The sequence below is a fragment of the Echinops telfairi genome, unplaced genomic scaffold, assembly GCF_000313985.2.
Source record: "Echinops telfairi isolate 266 unplaced genomic scaffold, ASM31398v2 ScPeMD7_7424;HRSCAF=8462, whole genome shotgun sequence".
Taxonomy (NCBI): domain Eukaryota; kingdom Metazoa; phylum Chordata; class Mammalia; order Afrosoricida; family Tenrecidae; genus Echinops; species Echinops telfairi.
In genome coordinates, this window is record NW_022111324.1 from 73,539,304 (window position 1) to 73,561,044 (window position 21,741).

At 39.4% G+C, this 21,741-nt stretch overlaps 1 protein-coding gene across 1 annotated transcript in view; it reads right to left on the reverse strand.

Moving 5' to 3' along the window:
* Positions 1 to 3,476: 3,476 nt before the first annotated feature.
* WDR26 (WD repeat domain 26) overlaps positions 3,477 to 21,741 on the reverse strand; it is a gene marked incomplete at its 5' end in the record, with an annotated part of 46,465 nt that continues 28,200 nt past the window's right edge. Inside the window, 7 exons of the mRNA XM_004699940.2 lie at positions 3,477 to 7,854; positions 10,617 to 10,802; positions 14,202 to 14,331; positions 15,475 to 15,553; positions 15,864 to 16,009; positions 17,639 to 17,758; positions 20,540 to 20,680. Of these exons, the coding sequence (XP_004699997.2) occupies positions 7,829 to 7,854; positions 10,617 to 10,802; positions 14,202 to 14,331; positions 15,475 to 15,553; positions 15,864 to 16,009; positions 17,639 to 17,758; positions 20,540 to 20,680 (828 nt within the window). The remainder of the gene's footprint in view (positions 7,855 to 10,616; positions 10,803 to 14,201; positions 14,332 to 15,474; positions 15,554 to 15,863; positions 16,010 to 17,638; positions 17,759 to 20,539; positions 20,681 to 21,741) is intronic.

Here is a 21,741-nt window from a genome sequence, read left to right on the forward strand (position 1 = left end):
ATATATTTGCATATGTACATGTCTTTATCTAGACCTCTATAAATGCCCTTTGCCTCCCAGCTCTTTCCTCTATTTCCCTTGATTCTCCTCCTGACAGGGGCTTTTATAGATGAGGAAACTGAGGCTTGTTACATGTCTAAACCACGGCAAATGATAGGAGTTGTGTTCCGGTCTGATGACTCATAAACCCTTGATTTTCACCACAACTCTACACATCGACAAAACAAAGATATTCAAAATTATATGGAAGTTTTCCTGTTCAAACATTTCATGAGTCTGCTTTATTATTTTAATTGTATGGAGAAAAGTCTTGGTATGATTTATGATTAACTGCATTTTCTTCTATCAACTAAGTAGTTAAGTAAAATCATTAAGTATGCCCTCACACTTTTCACTTTGGGCAAGTTTTTGTATAACGTCCACTTACTCCAACGTTGGTGCCATACATAGAAGACAATATAGATCAACACTTGAACTCCGGCATCTCTGAGCCTCAGCCACTTTACTGTATACCACTTACTTTTAACCCATCCCCTCATTTGTAAAGCAGGGTTGCACGGGCATGTTCATCCATAGTGATGGGACCAAGTAAGCCCCCAATATTTGCTATTGATGACCCAAAGACCTGTTCCTTACTAATGTTGAAAAGGAAAAAAACAAAAACCCCAAATTGACTGCCATCGAGTTGATTCCAACTCATAGTGACCTACAGAGCAGAACAGAGCTGCCTCTCTGGCTTTCTGAGACTGAACTTTTTTTTTTTTGCAACAACTTGTATATGTATAATTCAGTGCTACTGATGATACCCTTCTTGTACAGTCGTTATTGTTATCACTCTCCAAACAATGCCCCTAAGCAAAAACTTCCTCTTTCTCCCATGGTCACCATAGGTTTTTTAGTAGTTTTAATATTCACATATCATACACAGCTATAGTTAAACTTCTAAAAAGAGTTAACTGTACATCATCACAATCAGTTCTAATGCCCCTCCCTCATCCACTGATGGCCCCCCCAACTCTCCCCCCACCTCCTCGCTATAAACCATAGCATCAGTTACTGTGTATGCATCCACGCCCTCTGTGCTTTCTAAACTGGGAGACCTAACAGAAACAATACCAAAACAGTAGAAAGCAATAATAATAATACAAAGATAAAAATAAAGAGTAAGAAATCGAAAAATACCAGCAATATTTATAAAGCCAGAGAAGAAATTTTTCTTGAAACAATAAAAAATATTAGTATAGAGCAAATTGAGAATGGGTCGAGTGGTCAGCTGACCAAGTATATTATACCTGGTTCAGTTCACCATAATTGAGTTTGCTATAATCTGTCTGTTAGTAAAGCTGTTCGAGTCCCTACCCGTGACTAGAGGGGATCTGCCAGAGGCCCGACCGACCCAACCAGACACTCTGCAGATGGGTTTTGGGTCACCACTGTCCTCCTTAGCCTTCTACAAATTGGATGTTCACAATTTATTTCAGCTCTGCTACTTTACCCTTCCTTATATTTGGAATTTTTCTTGTCATCTTTGGATCACACAGGCTGGTGTGTTTCTTGTGTGGGGACATAGTTGACCTTTCACTTAGACGGCTGCTTGGAGACTAATTCTTCACAGGAAGAAAAACTTCGCCTTTCTACCCTGGAGCAGCTAGTGGTTTTGAAAACTGATCTCTGCCCCTGTGTGTAAAACGCACCCCACCCCACGGAGCTCCTTGCATTGCCAGATAGGTGTTTGTGTGTAACTAAGGGTGTATTCAGTCCCTGTCAATACCCTCCCTGCTCCTGCACTTAATTCTTGGTCGCACTGCTGAATAAAGCACAATCCCACGGGTCTCAAACCCCAGTAAGTGGATGGGTGCCAGGCTGACACCAGAGCCCGGGGTGTTAAAACCCATGTCGGTCTCTCGATTGTAGGTCTGGAAGGGGACAGCAGAAATCTGACATACGAAAAAGCTCTCCTTGGAATCTCCCATGCCTTGGGCTCTAGGAGCTAAAGCACAGGCTTTGGAACTGGGAGACTTAAATCCCACTCTATCATCTATTAACTGCTACAATTTCTTTAAGCCTGCATTTAACCGCCTGACAATGATGTAGTTTACTGATGTAGTTCAACTTAAATAATGTCTCCCAAATGCCTGGAGTCTGGGGGACTCCAGTGCGAGTCAAAGGGTGAGGGTCTGAACTCGTCCGAGGCTCCTCGGGCCGGTCAGCTGGCTCCAGAGGCCGCAGCCTTGAAAGCTGCACACAGCCAGTGCAAATGCGGAAGTTCCGCTACAGTCATGTTTGGATGTTTTTTTAAAAACAAAAATTTTAAATGCAAATGATACTTACACCTTTCTCTAATTTGTCTCTGGTTGTCCAATGGCCCTTTAAAGATATTCCATGACAAGGCTACTCTAGACACCACTTGCAAAAAAACTGGAGACAGAAAGTTGAGTCAAAAAGTGCTGTTTACAGCCCAGCTCCTACATGCGTTTATCCCCCAGAAAATGTGTTCACGCTCGTCACTGCATCGGTGGATGCAGTGACTATACATCATCACAATCAGTTCTAATGCCCCTCCCACATCCACTGATGCCCCAATTTCCCCCCCACCCCCTCCCTAAAAACCATTGCCTCAGTTACTCTGTGCATCCACACCCTCTGTGCTTTCTAAACTGGGAGGCCTAACAGAAACAAAACCAAAACAGTAGAAAGCAATAATAATAAAGACAAAAATAAAGAGTAAGAAATGGAAAAATGCCAACAATATTTAAAAAGCCAGGGAAGGAACTCCTTTCTTCAGAAAGCAGGCAGGCTTGCTCAGTGCTCATGTTTGCCAGTGTTCAAAGCTGCAGCTTACAAGGGGATCTGCTTGGTTAACTGAGTTCAAGATTGAGGGGTTGGCTCCGTTTATGGTGACTGGGGAGATTTCAAAGGGGGCAAACTTTGATCTTTTTCAAAGGACACAGGAGAACCACAGGGAGGGGCTCATTGCGAGGACATTTTAAGAAAGTTGTAAAGTACACCACCGAGGCCAGGAAAGCTACTCTGAGCACGTTGTTGCCCACTCCCTACCACCACCCACTTGCTCAAGGGCAACAAGAGTTGGCCAAAGAAAACTCCATTGGAGTATCTTGCCTTTCCTTTTTGTTCCCCAACTCAAGGAACATTTAAAGAATATGATTTGAATAGGATGCCAGCTCTGCCATCCTGCATGGTGTAAATGGAAAAGTGTGGAATTCTTTGGGGAAGGGTTAGGGACGGACATGCTACCTTCAGAAGTGTGCGGGCCTAGATGGATATGGCCAGAAAAAATAGCTTCATCTGGTTCTTTTTTCACATTGATATTTTTGCTTAATGAATGTTTGATTTTATAGCACTACTTTATGTTCCCTCACATATAGAACTTAAAACTTTGGCAAATCAGCTGTTTTAGATAAAACAGTACTATTTCAACATTCATATTAATGGACATCAGAGTTAATGCATCAAAATCACATAGTTATTCATTCTGTTTATTGGATTGAAAGAAAGGGAATACAAACGATTGTTAAGTGCTGGGCACCGACATGAGAAAGGTGTATTAAAAAAAAAAATCCCAGTAAAGCAAATAAAGGTTACTGTAGTTTCATTCAAACAGAATTTTACGATGTTTAATATGCTACACATTTATAAAATAAAAGTTAACAAAGGGTGTTTGGTAAATAATTAGTAGAACAAGTGAAAATAAATATTAAGAGACCTGAAGTTTTTATGCTTTAATGAAATAATATAGCAAAGAAATTTAAGCTAAATATAATCTGAGAAAAAAAGCAACACAAAAAAATCCCCCCTTCACCAAATTTAAGAATGCAATCCTTTGAAACAATCAGTCCATAGCAAATAGTCATTACATACCCAAAGCTCTAAGTGTTAACTAGTTCCACCACAACTCCATGTAAATCTTGACAATTTAGAAATCGGGAGATCAACACTTAAGTTATGTCCTTGGTCTCTACAGCTTGGTTTGTAGTACGTAAGTACGTACACGCCTTCGTGGATCCATTCCCCTTGCTACACATACCCATTTTCAAGGAGCCAATCACATTTTTTTCCATCTGTGCCTAAAAATGTTCTGATTCAGTTCTAGCACATTGATTCCAATAATGAGAAATGTTTCTTAGTTAAACATTGGGTCAGTTTCAATCGTATAAAAAAACATACCAGTATTAACCAAACCTAAATTCAAAGAGGGCACTTCACATGTGCACTTTTAAAGACTTTAGTAAAATTGACAAAATCTAGAACAGCTTGTCTCCAGGACTTACTAGTCTCTCGCATACATGTACATGCGCGCGCACGCGCGCACACACACACACACAACTTTTATACTAGGCCCATTGAATCCAGGCTATCTGGATTAAGGATATAGGACATAGGTTCCCTTTTTTGTTTTTGCAACTATAGGGCCGCTATTAGAACAATAGCTTTAACAACACTGAAAAATTTTAAGTTCACCCTGTTTTTAGAAAATGTCAAGTGTAGATGCAAATTCACCTTTTTCTTTAAAAGTTAGCAGTTGATTTTAAATCAGATATGGTTTCTGAAATGGAAGAAACGTTTTGGGGCGCCCCAAATGGGAGCTCCTTAAGTCTAAATGAGGAAAACTAATGGGAGGTATTACGTACACTTCTTGATTTGGGACCAAAAGGATATTAAGAACAATGTCTTCTCTCCTCCCCATTGAAAAGCAGCCATTCTGCTGTACAGAAACGGACAGGGCTCTGCCCCTTTCAAGAGATGTAGTTTTACCCATTGCGAGGCAGAGGTGACTGGGTCAGTTCTCTCATTTGCAGGAACCAACATCCTAAAAAAGAGAATTTCAAGATGGGGAAGGGTGGGGGGAGGGTTTTCTATTAATACTGTGGAGCGCCACAAGAAGCAGACCATGACTAACAATGACCGCCATTACGTGTGATTGCTAGACAACAGGGCAAGAAACCCTTTAACTAGTGATTATTGTAATTACCGACTATATAGTTAGGGGATCCCTTTTTATTCATACCCTACCTTGCCAGGACGGTAGCAACATTCACTCTGTGCAGGTGACTTACCTGGTTACTCACACCTATCAGGCCAGTAAGAGCAACAGACAAGGAGCTGGGGTGGAGACTGCTACACAGGGCAGGATGCGGGCCGTTCCTTACCACCACCCTCACACCAATCTTTAAAATCCCCACAGCCCTTATATTGCCAATTATTTAAGAGGAAAAAGACATTTAATGTTATGCTTACTCTAGCCCTTAATGAACAACAAAAACATTTTTAAGCACATGGAAATGAGCCTACTAAACCTGAATTTTTTTTTTGGGGGGGGGCAAACATCTGTTTTGATATGTGTGCAAAAAGTATTGGTACTTTTCAATTTATACATCTGTGAGTATCTTATGGCGGGCTTGGGAGTATCCTTGCTTGGCCTTTTCCCGAGGCCTCCTTCCAAGCCTGTGGCAGTCCCAGCAGTTAGTGGCTGTGGATTACACTCCTGCCCTCAGTGTCTTCACTTCCTAGCAGTCACAGCACGGCAAACTCCGAACCTTGCTTACAGCAAGCTGGCATGAGGAAACTCACCTAGCTGCTCTAGAAACCTTTGCATAGTTGTTGCTCCATTTTAATTGGAGTTATGTTCTTACTCTGATCTAGGGGGTGTGAAGTAGATAGGGAGCGTCTGAGTGTCAAACTGCCCCAAATGGGCACCATCACTGCACACTGTTAACGCCCAGCAGTGGAGTGTCTCTGCCCACATTTTGATGTTCCTGTAGAGACTGGGGTGTGTTAATGCTTCCGGGTACACACGAATCACTGAAAATAACCACTGAGGTACAGAGAAGTTGCCACTTAATTTATATAGTTACCAATGAAGATTTTTATTCAAGCTGAAAGTAAAAAGTAATCTTAAAAGAAAAATGAAGTTCCAGATAAACTGTAACATATTTTACTCAGAAGCATAAAACAGGAATTCTTTGATTCTCTAAGTGGTGGTCTCTGCAAAGTGGAGCTTAAAATCGTTCACGGACCAATTTGATAAAATAACCTGCTGACCACAATCTGCCGTTTTTCTCTTTGAGCTTTTGGGAGAACCCAGGCTATTTTAAGGCCAATTGTGTTTTGCTTTCTTCTCCCCTTCCCTGATCTCCCCCCTTTCTTCCTGCTGCCACCCCTCACCCCTTCATGGGAGAATTCCTGACACCCCAGCTATGTGTCTTGTGTGGACCCTGAGGGAGCCTACTAACACAGGACCGTCTTGGCTGGGCTGACCAGGGACCTTGGTGTGAGACGTTTTGTCCACCAGACTTGCTTGGGGGTATCCCCAACTCCTCCTAATACGAACGGTGTTGGTCACCAGATAGATCTTCCACTGACAAGGGCAGGTTTCCAAGGAGACCACGCGTGTTGTCTTCAGCTGTCACGGGTTTAAAAGCACAATGTGAACATCAGGCTTTTGGCTTTTTTAAGTGTGACATTCTCAAAATTACAAGTGCTTACCCATGAAGGAAACCTTTCTTATACTAAAGGGGAAGGGAGAGGGAAAGACTACCCACAGCACCAGTTTAGAATGAGGTTCAGTATGGCAATAACTGACAACTGACAAGGTATATGTCTCCATACATGTCAAAATATTAAGGGCTATTAAGGGAAAAGACTCACTGCGACGTTATTTAAAACCCAGTTTAAGTATGTTTAGAAGCTGCTACATTCTTCTTTCCATATCTCAATTACACTATGGGCTTCCAAAGAGCTTCTCTATCTGCTGATGTCTACTCTCTTGCTAGATCACACCAAAATGACTTCCCAAGTTGAGAACAACTTGGGACAAGCTTTGCTGAACACCTAAACTGACTACTGAGCTGTGTTGGTATACCTAAAACGCACCTTTAAAAACTTGAATCTCAAGAGCAGGTACTGATGTTTCTCTAGTGAATTAAACAGAGTGGGAGGTGGGGGTGGGTTGGCTTGAAGTATTACTCTTAATTTCCTGTGTAATGTCCTTCCAAAGCACTGTGTCTGACCGTGTCTTGTACTCCAATAGAGTCTGTTATACTGCATATCTAAGTCACTGAGGAAACTGTTTTGAAGCTGGTTTAGATTCCAAATGTATACAAATGAAGTCACTTTAATCCTATAAATACTTCTTAATTTATTTTTAAAAAATTGTGCTGTTAACCCTTTTACGGGGTAACAAGCTATGTGAAAAGTACAAAACTTTTTGTCAAATGTAATATTGAGAGTGCTTTTGACATAGTTCACTGGTTTGTCATCTGGATCAGTATATACTGCGCAACGGGCAAGGCTAGAATCCATGAACCAAGCTGCAAAGATCTCAAGCTAAATAAGGCGGAAAGATTTGGAGAAACAAAAGAAGGAAATTCTTTCCTATCCAATGTATACTCTTCAGACTAATGCACTCTTTCTATCAAGCCTTCTAAACTGTTAAATAAAGTTTTCCAAACAAGCATTTAAACTTCATTACACAGAAGAGCAACAAGAATGGTATCCTGCCACACAAAAGGCAGGAGGGAAAAATAGATACTGAGTTCGATGGGTAAGCCTCAATGTAGCACAGTTCTTCACAACCGATGGGGGGATAATTCAACATGGTGTCCAACAACGTTCTAGCGACGCGCTTCATCTCAACTGGTTACTATGAAGCAAGGTGGAAATGTTTGGCCCCAATCGGGCTTCAGAAATGGTTCTTTTTCATGACGAGCATGTCCATCCAGCTATATCAATCATGTTTGTTTGCACCAAATCCCAAGCCATTAAAATCCGACTAATTTTAAGTTAGAAGTCGTCTGCTCCAAATTCGCCATCAACTATCCATGCTACTGCATTCCTCTGGATGAAGACAGATGAAATGTGTGGGGGTGGGGGGTGGGGTGGGGGGGAAGAAAGGAAAGGGGAAGAAAAAAGTTTAGAGTTAGAATATTTGAAAAATCAGCATCATTTCAAAAACAAGACAAATTCTTGATACTTTCATCAGAACCAATAAACATTGTTGGCTGCTTCATGTCACAGGCCACATAATATAGTCTAAACTCATGATTATTGTGATTAACAGAGAACCCAAACGAATACTCATGCTTTATAAATAAAGCTTGAAGGAGCTACGTGGAAGAGAAAATCTCTTGATAAAGTTTACCATGGGGAGTGGGAGTGGGAGGAAGAGTAATCTCAGGTGCAGCAACCCTGAAACTGCGATATAACTATGCGTTTGGTCAATTCCCTTTTGGAATGCTGTCATTGTCATGAACTATTTATTTACCAGGATTTATTCATTCATTTAAAACTGTGGGGGTGGGGGCAGGGGTGCGTGAGCGCACAACAGCATGGCCGAGACAGAATTCAATTGTAACAATAAAAGGTAAGCAATTTCTCTTGAAATGAAGTAATCAAGTGAAACATTTTTATTTAAATGACAGAATATACTCTCATTTGAGTATAAGTTTATTTTTATTTATATTTTTTAGTATGAATTTTTAATCTCGTCAGTCTCTTCAACTTTTCTAAAAATGAAATTATTTTAGAGAAAAGAAAAGTATACCCCTTAGGGAAAGAACCCAAAGGGTACTTGCTTTCAAAGCTTTCAACCAAATGGGTGTTTAGAAGCCATTGCTCCCAACTTCACATGAAAACCAAGACTGTGGAAAGCTGCTGAATTTAAAAAATTGGGGTCACCCATCATCGAGCGTCCAGATGAATCAAATCCACCAAACAGCAGTGAAGGCAGAGGCATGGCGGCACAAACAGAGATCAACGTGTCCTGAAGAGCACCTCTAAATAAACCCACTCACTGAGTCAGCCTAACACTTTCCTGTGCCGTGAAGTCAAATATGGTCACTTGAAGCAACAACTTTTCAAATGACTAACAAAATTAAGAGAAGCTCAAATTATTACAGTTGTAGAGCTCTTAGAGGGCCTTGCAAGCGAACAGGAGAACACAAGGTAAGCGTTTGTTGCCTAGTTGAAATCCCAGGGCAGGGTAGCAGCTCAGGTGGGAATCTACAAGCACAAAGGAACGGCCCAGTCTAGGTGGTGTGCAACTGAGCAGCTTGCAGGGTGTTTTGATCTGTGTACTCTCTTGGTCATCTTATTCTCAGCTCTGGCTGAATAGCCTCACTGGCCAGTGAAGTATGGCTAAGCCTTCTACAGTATGTATTATAAGGACAAAAAAAAAAAGGTACATGCAATGAGGAGGCTTCAGAAAAATTCCCTCATCTTTCAATTCCATTTCCACGAACTTTTTGAAGCCTCCTTCCCTCACTGTCTTAACCCATGCATGATAGCCCAGCCCCCACCTCTACCACTGAGAATCATGTAATTGAGCGGTTACTTACCTTTCCCACTAAAACATTTAGATGAAAAACATGTCTTTTTCTAAGTAAATTACTTCCTCTAAACAAAGGTTTTTACCTACGCTACCTGAAAACAAACAGGTAATACTATTTACATAAAACTTCTCTTTACCTTTTCTCTCTAGTGCTGATATCACGCTCAATTTCAGCATTGTTCTTTATCCTGGTGTCTTCCTTTATCTCTCTCCCAGTATTCTAAACCCAAACCACCCCACCAGTGGCCATGGGGTTCCATGTGTTGGGGAGCAAACTGCATCCCCCACAGGGTGTGCAGGGCTATGACCTTTCCAAAGCAGGTTATCAGGCCTTGCTCCTGAGGTGCCCCTTTGGGTCAGTAGCACATTTCTTAACGAACTGTGCCTCCCAGGGCTGCAAATATCTCCAAGTTGTGTTTAAAGCCTTTCAGACTTTAATCAGCATTGCTATGCTTCATTTTGCTTCAGTATGAAAATGAGGATAAAAGATTAAAAAAATACTTCTTCTGGGGTAATTATTTCACACAGGTATTAACAAGGTTCAGCATAATACACTTTAGTTCCCTATTCCCCTTTCCAACAAGCATAGCTCATAAGAGTACACCATGTGGTATTACCTACATTATATTTTTACACTTGATCTTAGCCAGAAGGCCAAGAAGTGATGCCTACATTATATTTTTAAGAATACTATCAGCCAGCAAGCTCACTAAACCTTTTAGAGTGGGTCAAATTTTTACATAAGGCTTAGAACCTAATGTGGAGTTCCTACTGGTGCAAATGGTCAACATGCTTAGCTAACTAAAAGGTCTGTGGTTCAAGTCCACCTAGACAGAGGCCATCAGAAGAAAAGCCTGGGCTCCTGTGGGACCCCCCCCCCCCCAGAGCCCAGTTCTGTTGGGACACACATGGGGCGGCGGCCAGTAGCCACAATGGACCCAACAGAAGCTGGCCGGCCCTCATGCGGACCATTACTACTTTTGTCCAACATGCTTCAGCAGTCAGTCTACGGAAGTAGCATGAGGAAGGAAGGTTTTTTTCATTCAGATATTGAAAGTTAACAATACTAGTAGTAGATATGCCCATTCCAACATATCCTCCTGAAGAAAAAACACAACTAAAACAAAAGAACTATCAGATCTTAAACTTGTCCTATGGGATGAGATAAGTAAACCTCTTCTTTAAAAAACGGACAAAATAATCCACAATACCATACTTTAAATCAATTACAGTTTAAAAATGGCTGTTGGTTTACAGCCAGCAGGGTTACCTTCAATATTCTGGTGGTCTATAAAAGGTGCTGGTCCCCATATCCTAACAGTGCCATCATCTGAGGCGCTGGCCATCAGAGATGGAATCTGTGGGTTCCAACTCACGCAGTTCACTGTACGTGTGTGCCCTGTCAGCTCTGCGATTGGCAGCTCACTACGCTTGTGCCAGATGTACACCTTATGATCTGAAAACAAAGCCAAAAACAGTAATTCAGGAAGAGTTAGGGGTTGTCTTATATTCACAAAAACGACTGACTCAATTTATCATTTACCAGATATGACTCATTACTCGATCTTGAAGGGAGAATAAGAATAGCTTAACACATTATCCTACAGTCATTTTAATAATATATACTTTTTCTGTTCAAGGTGATTAGCCCTAGAATCTCAGCCTCTCTCTCTCTCTCACACACACACACACAATCTGAAATATTGTCAACATCTGAGTAATAAACAGGATCTTTATAAACTAATCCAGCATAAAAAGGGAAAGTATCTTGAGGTGACAGCAAAGCAATATATCTAAATTAGGTATTAAGTAGGAGTTCTGTTGGTGTAGCAGGTTATTAAGGTGGACTGCTAACCACAAGGTCAGCAGTTCAAAACCACCAGCTGCTCTTGGGAGAAAGATGAGACTTCCTACTCCTGTAAAGATTTAGTCTCAGAAATCCACAAGGGCAGTTCTACCCTCGTACTATATGAACTCTGTCAGAATTCACTCGATGGCAGTGTTACGTATGAAGTTCTTCGTGTATGGTGTTCAATCTTTAATCTCATGAGGCGGGTACTATCCTAGTCCTCGATGGACTGTGATGACGGCACTGAGGTTAAGTGACTTGCTCATGGTTCAGAACTAGTGCCTGGTAAGCTGGGGTTCAATCTAGGCAGCAGCTCTGCTCAGTGTACACTAGTGAGTCTAGACCAATCCCACATCTGCTTCATATTACAGCTTGTGGTAGGCTATAATCTCACAAAGGGAATCTGAAAACAAGAAGTTCCCACAACTTTGCTTCTTCATGATCAACTTATACTGGCTGGGAAACCCTGCCAGTTTTTCATTCTTGTCGCACCTCGTCCACCTGTAAAAAATAACTTCATCACAATGTTGGGACGAGTATACACATTGAGATCTTTAAAAATGCTTTACTAAACAGCATATTACTGTGAAGACACAGTAGCTAAGTAAAGGCGAGGGTTCCAAGAGGAGGCCTTAAAGTAGGGGTCCATTAGCATTATTTAAGTGTCCAGTCTGACCATGTGGACATTTTCTGTGGGTGTGTTGTCAACTCGGGAAGCTATACAGTGGAGAAAAGTAATTAACTTTTAGTAAGACAATACACTCTTGGGCTCAAAATTTCTGACATAAAGACAACAGACTAAGAATGTTCTTGAAATTTCTTTGCTAAAAATGAAGGGTGGTGGTGGTGGTGTAGGAGAAATATTACAGGCTTGACAATTGAGTGCAACTGAAATCTGTCTATATCAGGAGGAAAATGTTACATAAACACATAACTTGAGGGTTTACCTGCTGCAGAGACAGAGAAAAATTGAGATTTGAAGGTCAGAATAATAATCAAGTTCTGCTTGCTCAGTCAGTCTGGGAAACTGAAAAGTATGTCTACTTCTTTATTACTGCCACCACAATGAAAAATCTTGGATAATCAATTGCACTTTTTTTTGGAGGTGGGGGGGGCTGGGCATGTGTACAAGGCGGCTTCCTAATTTATATAGGCATTCATCTATTTGAGGATTTGGAAATCTTGAAATATATTCCTTGTATGTAAATGGATCACTAGTCGTATTAGAAAACAATATACCTACCAGACCCAATTAAGGTGCTCCGGGGGCACAGCAGAGCTAAGCACTCCGAGGGGAACTGAAAGTCAAGTGGCTTGAATACACTCTGTTATTAACTGAAAGGTGAGTTGAGCCCACCTGCTGCTCCAAGACAAAGATGTGGTTGTCTGCTTCTGACAGGATTTCAGCCTGAAAACCCACAGGGGCAAGTCTATGTCCTATAACAGGCGTCCTCAAACTATGGCCCGCTAGCAGCCCGCCGAGGACATTTATCCTGTCGGCCGGGTGTTTTTGCCCTTTGTTTTTTTTTACTTCAAAATAAGATGTGCAGTGTGCATAGGAATTTGTTCATATTTTTTTTTTAAACCTATAGTCCGGCCCTCCAACGGGTCTGAGGGACGGTGAACTGGCCCCGTTTAAAAAGTTTGAGGACCCCTGTCCTATAGGGTCACTGTGACGTATAATCGACTCTACAAGCAGTGGGTTTGGATTTATTTTATATCCAAGTGGTGCTTCAACTATTTTAAAAACTATCTAAACCATTTGAGTCATAAGGAAATTCATCTCTTTACTGCATAAGGAAATTCATCTCTTTACTGCACAGTTATGTCACTTTTAGCCCAAGTAGAATATAAAAGCGCCTCTGGGGCCCATGTTGTTTTTACAGACAGCTATGGGGAATCCCGAGGCATAATCAAGAGAGGGTTGGGGCAACGACCACCAGCAGCACGACTGAACACGGGAAGATCTCTTAAGAGGAAGAGCTTAGAAGAAAGCTTAACATCTTCAAACTACAGGAAGGAAAAGTCAACCAAACACCAATCTAGAATCTGGAAAACATGATATAATTAAAGTAAAAGGTAAAAGAGAATTGCTGAGAAAAAAACCTCACAATCTTAAAAGCCACTTTGTGATCCTCGTTCCTACTAAGATCAGCTTTTTGGTATCATAGTAGTGTACGTCATACACACAAGGGGCACAACCACAGAGTTTACCAACAGAATCCAGGTTCTTCTCACAGCTTTTCAGGCTAGATCAGAATGTTGTCAAGTCACTGTAACACAGTGAGTACTCAAGGAAAACGTGTTCAACAACAATCGGGAAGAATTTGCCATGACAGATGTTCTTATCACCTTAAAGGTGTACACTGACTTTTGATAAGCCTCTCACATCTTAAACAATTTGCATTTTAAATTAGACCACATACTTTAGGCATATGCATGCCAAACATGAATGTTCTTGGACTGGAGAATACAAAGTTTATTCAAAATAACAGAACCAAATAAATAAATAACAGAACCATGCCTGATCATTTCAACTTTGCTTAACTATAAGAATTTTCAAGCTGAATTATTCCTTATATCAACTGAACGGATGCCAAAGATTAAAGTTTTGTTGATTTTGTCCCAGTTCACACAAAATATAATTAACCTTGACATTTTTGTTACTACCAACTTCTAAAAAACATCATTTCCCACGAAAAGAAAAAAAGCAATCAATATACAAAAGTATATTGATTTGACAAATCTTAAAAGTGATATTCACATCCTTCCACATGGTCCAAAAGGGCACCATTGAAGATACTAAGGAAGGTTCAATTCATTCCAAGGAAGGGAAAATTATCCAACACACTGTTGGATAAACACACTGTTGGATAAACACACATGGAATTTGTGTATTAAATTTTAATTTAATACCTTCAATTTGCTTTAGGATTACCTTCACAAATTGAGGGGAGAGAAAGCTTTACATCTCCTGGTATATATGATGGTGACACAAATACTTACCTTCACTGCCACTAGCGATAAAGTCTTCATTGTGGCCTCCAAAACACGAATGAATTGTATAAAACCCTTGCGTAACACCTTGATATTTTCTTACTAAAACTCTGTCTTGCAAGTCCCATAAATGAACTCCCTGCAGGCAAAAAAATACATTTATTCTAAATCCTCTTAAAAGAATGTTCATTCATTAACTGTGATCTTCATTTACACCAAATGAAAACACTTCTCAGTTTCCAATTGCAGTTTTCCATATTAAATAACAAAATTGCCCCAATACAATGATTGAAAAAAAAAATTGCCAATGGTCATACAGAATGATAGAAGTCATTCAAGTTTGCAGGCTGTCTTTAAAAGACACCCTACACCCTAGTGATACCTTGGGTTAAGAGATCTGCTACTAGCCAAGGGCCAATCATTCAAACCCACCGGTGGCTACCTGGGTGAACGATGTGGCTGACTGCTTCCATAAAGATAGCGACCGCAAAAACCCTATAGGCAGCGAAACTCTGTTCAACAGTCACCATGAATCAGAATGGACTAGATAGATAGCAATGGATTTGGTTGTTTTTGTGTCTTTATTTCACATTTAATGTTTAAACAGTTATGTGTACAACCCCATGCTACACCCCAAACGATCTTCAATGATTCTGAACCATTATGCAAATTTAACTCTTAAAGGGAGAATGGGTAGGAAAGAGGGAACCGATTACATGGAACTGTGTGTGACCTCCCTGGGGGACAGACAACCGAAAAGTGGGTGAAGGGAGACGTCAGACAGGGCAAGATATGACAAAATACCCATTTATAAACTATCAAGGGCTCATGCGGGAGGGGGGAGCGGGGAGGGAGGGGAAAAATGAGGACCTAATGTCGGGGGTTTAAGTGGAGAGAAAATGTTTTGAGAAATGATGTACAAATGCGCTTTACACAATTGATGTGTGTATGGATTGGGATAACAGTTGTATGAGCCCCTAGTAAAATGTTAAAAAAACAAAACAAAACAAAATGAAGGTATATTGCTGAAGCCATGCACGGAGGGTCAAATATTACTCTAACTGGACATTCAGTTCCACACAAAATAAATTTATTAAAACATACATAATTGTTTGAAAAAAGAAGTCAATGTTTTAGTGTAGTTGTGGTTGATTCTCTACATGTAAGGATCAAACATACCAAAATATTTACAAGTAGACCACTTGTTTATGTAAAAATTCTAATGAAGATATAAAATCTGGGCTAAGCTAAAATTTCCTCAAAATTAAATTATTAAGCTTACCTGAGTTGCTACATTTAACAAAGCTAATCGGCCATTTTTTGAAATAGTAAAAGACATAATAGGATGATCTTCTTGTACTCTGTAACCAAAAGATAATTTGTCAAATTTAGTATACACAAAAAATCTAGGACATGACTAAAATATAAATACTCTTGCTAATTATGTTTTGCACAATCTTGCGTACAATCACTATTATACACTATGCTTCAATTAAGAAAAATGAGTTACTAATCACCAAGTACCACCTAACTATCCACCCACAATCCAAACTACTAAAACAAAGCAATATCCAAAACATAATAAACTTTTCTACTGGAAACACAAGCCCCACAGTCCACATTTTAATATAAACCAGACTGTCCTTATTTAAAGGAAGCAAAAAGAGTTACATGTTCCTATCTGTAAGGTCCTCGAAGTTATAGCCTCGAATTCGCTGGTGTGTATCTGATGCCAGAACAGTCTTGCCGTCGCTCAAGCACCAAAGGCATTGCACTCTTACCCCTTCCCAGGAGTCAAGGAGATTACCATCTAAATCCTGAGCAGGAGAAAAGTGCTATTAACTCTCGGAAAGCAAGCAAAGAACCAGACATTTCTCTTAGCAGTATCTTTTAGTAATTTTTTTTTTCTCCCTGAGATTGATTTTAACTGAATAACTCCAGAAATGTTCTTAATTATGAGGGTACTGGTCAAATCTCATTATAATACCTAAAGGGAAAAGGGTGTGAGTAGGGGATTATTGTACACTTAACTTCAGCCAAGTAACACAGATAAAATGAAAAGGAAAATGCATAAATTCCAAGTAAGAGGTTCTATTTTTATTGGAAAATAATTCAAACATTAAAGTTCTCCACACTACTGGGATTTGGCCTCTAACATTCAGGATTTGTGATATGGAAGAAATTTATTTAAAACATTAATCATAGTTTTAAATAGAACTTAGAAACCCCATTATGATGTTTTATAAAGCTCAGCTAAATTTGTAAAGTGCTCTATAGATCGCTACAGAGCTCTTACACATTGCCTATCAAACCCCAAAGGGCATTACTATGCCCATTTAGCAGGTGAAGGACTTGTTAGTCTTGTATCCTGAAATTTCAACCATACACTGGATGCCATAGACAGCAGAAGCATACCTGGTGCCCTGGCATGTAGGGGAGTAAAGAGTAATGGCCAACACCATGCTGGAATAATAAGGAATTAGAGTCCACGTTTTTCATAGTCAGATTAATAAATCGGTGACTTATGGTGGCTCTATAAAGTCCTTTTGACAGGTGATCTTTAGCTACATCTAAATTATTTGGTGGGGGGAAAAAAAAATCAACGAAGCAGTGTCACCTGAATCTCGCTAGGCAGGGGGTGAAATATCGACTCTAGCTAGAACAGTACTGACACTGCACTTGTGCCAGAGTGCAGCATGGCATAAAACTTTTCAGCTAGTACTCATCTGACTTATGCCAACAATCCAAAATAAGAGCGTGGACATTCATCAGAAGACATCACAGAGTGAAAAGTTCTTGGGTTGCATGAATAACCATCTTGATTCCTTAAATTTTGAAGGAATAAAGCCTGTGTACTCAGGACACTATTTAAAATATATATATACAAAATTCCAAAGGGCTGAAAACCTCAAAAGAAATTATATACTAAATCTTTTCATGTCTCCAAATTAAAAACTATAAATTGAAAAATAAAGTTTGGCAAAACAATCATTTTAAACTCAAGGCCTATACTCCACAGAACACATGACTTGGCAGGAAAGGTAAGAAAAAGAAAATGAAGAAACCTAAAAATCATAATTTTGTTGACTTGTTTCATGGGCACATAAAAAAGATGATCAAACTCCTGATGTAAGTTTGATCTAGGATTGGAGTCGTCACTAGACATAGCTATTGCAGTGAGAAAATCTCTATACAGGAAACATTTGGTCTCACAGGCACACATGTGTAGTGGCTACTGTCTGTATGGGACCGTGAAACTACTGAATAGTCCCAGCATCACAGGAAGCTCCATCAGGCAATGCTGCTCTGGGAAGATGGCAAAAGTAGCTCTTCATATAGAGTAGTTAATTTAAGATAGATACGGAGTCAAGTGAATTCTTCATTTCAACAAAGTTAAATTTGCTTTTAAAGCAGCAGACCTTTAAAAGTGGCCACGGAACACTTACACACTGATAGAACTGCCCACGCTGACCTCCAGTTACAAAGCGTTTCCCGTCTGGATTCCAAGCCACACTTGTTAAACTGTCTTCGTGAGACTGGCTCATTTTTGTCCTTAGCTCTCCCGTCTGCAAAGAAATAAAACTGAATTTAAGGCTTTTTAGATATCCATCAACAAGGTGTGTGTGTAAATAGAATAAGAAGAAAAAAATGCGCGCGCACGCGCGTGTGTATGTGTGTGTGTGTGTGTGTGTGTGTGTGTGTGTGTATCTGGTTAGTTTGGTATTCCTAATGAGAGAAAAGAGTTGCTTTAGCTGGCTTTATACAAAATACTCTAGCACTCAGAAGAAGAGTCAGGGCTTTACGATCGAACTTGGGAGTTGAACAATGCCTGTAGTAACTGACCCAAAAAATCCAGCTATGAGATAAATTAAAACAAAAAAGCACCCCCCCTAATCTCAAAATTACATTTATAAGTGAAATTAACATGTAACTTTTATCAAGTTGATGAAAAACTCATGCCTAGTACCCTGAGTATCAATTTCTCTGTCTTAGCTTTGAATAAAGTTTAGCCTAAGAATGCAGTTAACACAGTAGCAATTCCTGAAAAACGTAATTAATGACTAGAAAAGCTACATTCTTAAATTCTAGTCTAAATTATGTTACATTTCACGGTCAAGACACTCAAAACATAGTAGGGAAGGTGGGAAGGGAAAACAAAGTTAAAATATATACGACTTTATTTCAAAAGTAACAGAAAAGGGACGCTGTCCTGTTTTAGCATAGTCATTCTAAAGCATTCCCAGCTAAGCAAGGCTATTTAGTGATTACAACCCTCAGAAATCCTCTGAATATTTTCTAAGTTATTCAACTTAGAAGGAAGACACATACCATTTAATCTAGTCTTGATTCCATTTTGCTCATGGATTACAAACAGGATCTGAGAGATAATAGCTGCCCTTGATATAATAAAAAGTATATGGGTATAACCTCCTGTGAGAAATGGGTGATCAAAAGTAAAAATAAGAGTGAAAACAAAGGGTGTGATTAGGAAATGGGGGCAAGAAGTAAAAGCCGAAAGGGCACAAAAATAGAAAACATTCTCTCTCAAACTGGAAAAATTTCTTTTAAAGTTTTCTTTGAAAAATGTTCCTCCAAAATGTTATCTATACTCATTTATTTACCTTATTTAGTTGCTTGGTACAAGTAGTTAAAACAAAAATTTATATGCACATATATACATGCAACAGTGAGAATCTTAGAATCATTTTCTATTCACAAATGTTTTTAATGAAGGCAGAAATGGTCATTCCTTCTGTTATGCTTAATACAATGATTCTACTATATGAGGCTAAGAGATTATTAGAAACCTACCTAAAAATGCAAACAATTGAAATGGCATAAAAGGCCACCCTCTTAAAACACGTTTAAATATATAAAATAATGCATAGCAAAACTTTTATAGAACATAGTTGTAAATTGATTCAAAGGAAGAATATACAGGCACTATAAATTAAGAGTTACTATTACAGGATGTAGATCACGTAGCTCCTCCCTTTGAGAGGGGAGGAAAATTCTTAATGAGAAACACTCATTGGTTTCCAAGTCAGATTCACTTCAGGTTCTGCTTTACTGAGGCAAACTCATGGGTTCTGATCTGTGCATCTCTAGCCACCTGAACAAAGCCACACATACGTGAGCCTTCAACTCTGGCTTAATAAAAATGACAAAAACCAAATTTATTGAACAATTGGGGCTTTAAATTGCAAGCACTGGACAAGAGCAAACCAGCTATAATGATGGTACTTTGTCATACAGGGTATGCTTTCATTCTCAACCCTTTCGTACTTAAGTCTGGAAATGACTTTCTAATGTATTGAATGCAGACATATGGCTATCAATGCATGTGTATATACACACACAAAGATAAAAGTCTAAAACTAGATTCCACAACTACTGAATCTACAGAGTACTGAGCATTTAGGTCATCATGGTGTATTTCAACATTTTTGAAAATAAAAAAGCGAGAGTTGTAACACAAGAAATAAGTAGTAGGATTTTAATATTCACAGAATCAGAATTATGGTATGTCATCTTGAGGAAAATTTTAGTATTCATGATGTACTCCACTAGACTATATTATTTCAATAGTCTTTGTGGAGTTTGACCTTCACACTGCTGGCAAAAACCAACTTAACCTACAGGAAGATATTTGGACTCAAAATCCTACCCATCAAGTCATAGTTTTAGACATAATCTCCGTAGCCTGGCTTAAATTTTTGGCTAGAGGCTAGGGAGAATAAAACAAAGGCCATCATCTACCTGGTCAGCTTACAGAGGAGGTTTTACTACAGGGAGAAGTGTCTGTCTCACTCATCAGTCTGTAAACCAGGCCCTGTACTGGACTGAATATAATGTCGAAGCTTTCTAAAGTGAGACCCTCAACAAAGTTCAGGTTTTCACTTAGCAAAAACAAAGTCCCCAATAAATACTCAAAATATATCATGTGGATTTACCAAACTAGTTCAGAATAAACTTTCACGTATAAACAACAGCAGCTGCCATTAGACTGGAACATTTGGTGTGATACCAATACTTTTGCATTTGACAGGCAAACTTCATACACAACTGAAACCCTTTCTTTAGGGTAAGTATCTTAGTAAAGAGCAAATGCCACAGTCCAAAGGAAACAAGCCTCAAAATACTCACACTGGTCTTTCAAAAAATCCCACTATATTCAGCATGACATTAAAAGCGTAAGCCTGGACACTTCAGAGTCATTTGAGTAATCTCTTGGAAGAGATGCGGCATTGTAACTCAGATTACTCAACTGAGGAACCAGGGCAAGTTTATGGTGATTTAAATAAAGTGCTTTATTAACGGCAAATTCAAGGATGAAACTTGCTCACTTGTACATTCCAAAGCCAAAGTTCCGAGCAGTCATCTGGGCCACAGGCAACAAGATAGCTGTCATCTGGACTCCATGCAATGTAAGAAACCCCATACGCATGGCCTTCCAAGGTTTTCAGCAGTTTTAGCAGGTGTGTGTCCTAGGAAAGAAAATGGCTAGCTCAGTTAACTCTCTCATCCCTCACTCACTGTTTCCAAGCACAAAAGACTTAAAAAACAGCTCTTATTTTTAGCTAATATAATTGAATCTGAACCTTTCACATTAATTTCCCCACAACTTAACTTCTAACAGCTTGCTTCATAAGACTCACTCAGGCTGCAGCAGTTATTAATCATCTTCTACAGAGAACACACAGTATGCCAGGAGGAAATATAAAAATGACATGCAGAATTTATCCTCAGGAACTTTTCAGAACTAAAACCAGACGGGTATCCCAAAGCAATCTCTTAATAAACAATTTAAAATATGATTTATGTACAATATTTACAATGAATATAAAGTATATAACTTCATGATTAGTATATTAATAGCATATAATTTAAAACATCTTCACCCCCAACCCATATATACAGACAAAAATCCCACATCCATTAGTAGTCACACGCCTCCTTGCTATAGTGCATGCCAGGACTTGAATCTGGGCTGCCGGAATCAGCCATACTCTGAAAACTATGGATACTGCAGCATAGGATGCAAATGTCAAAGTGGTAAGAGACAAGAATGAGAAAATGTACACAGTTATTTCAGGCTTAGGGGTTAACTTTTTATCCTGTGAGTGAACAGCTGCTTAAATGATGAATATATATCACGATATTTAAGAGAAAAAATTTAACAGGAGATAGATTGGAATGTACAAAACTCAGGATAATAAAAGCACGTGAGAAAATGCAATAGTAATACTTCTGAAAGAAACAAGGCTCTAAACGACAATGGCCAGGGTTGAGAGGTCAGATACAAAACTACTTGGGAGATGAAACTAACATACAGAACGTGACAAGAAATGTTCAATAACCTCCAGATTTCTGGTTTAATGGATATGGATGGGGAACAGAAGTAGGAATTTGGCTAGAGATGGGAGGAAATAATGACTTCAGTTGTAGACTCAGGTCTACAGATTTACCATGTCCAGAGCCTGGGGGACATTCCAATGGGGACAACCTACATGCAATTGGAACCAGTTTATTTAATCATGCTGGGACT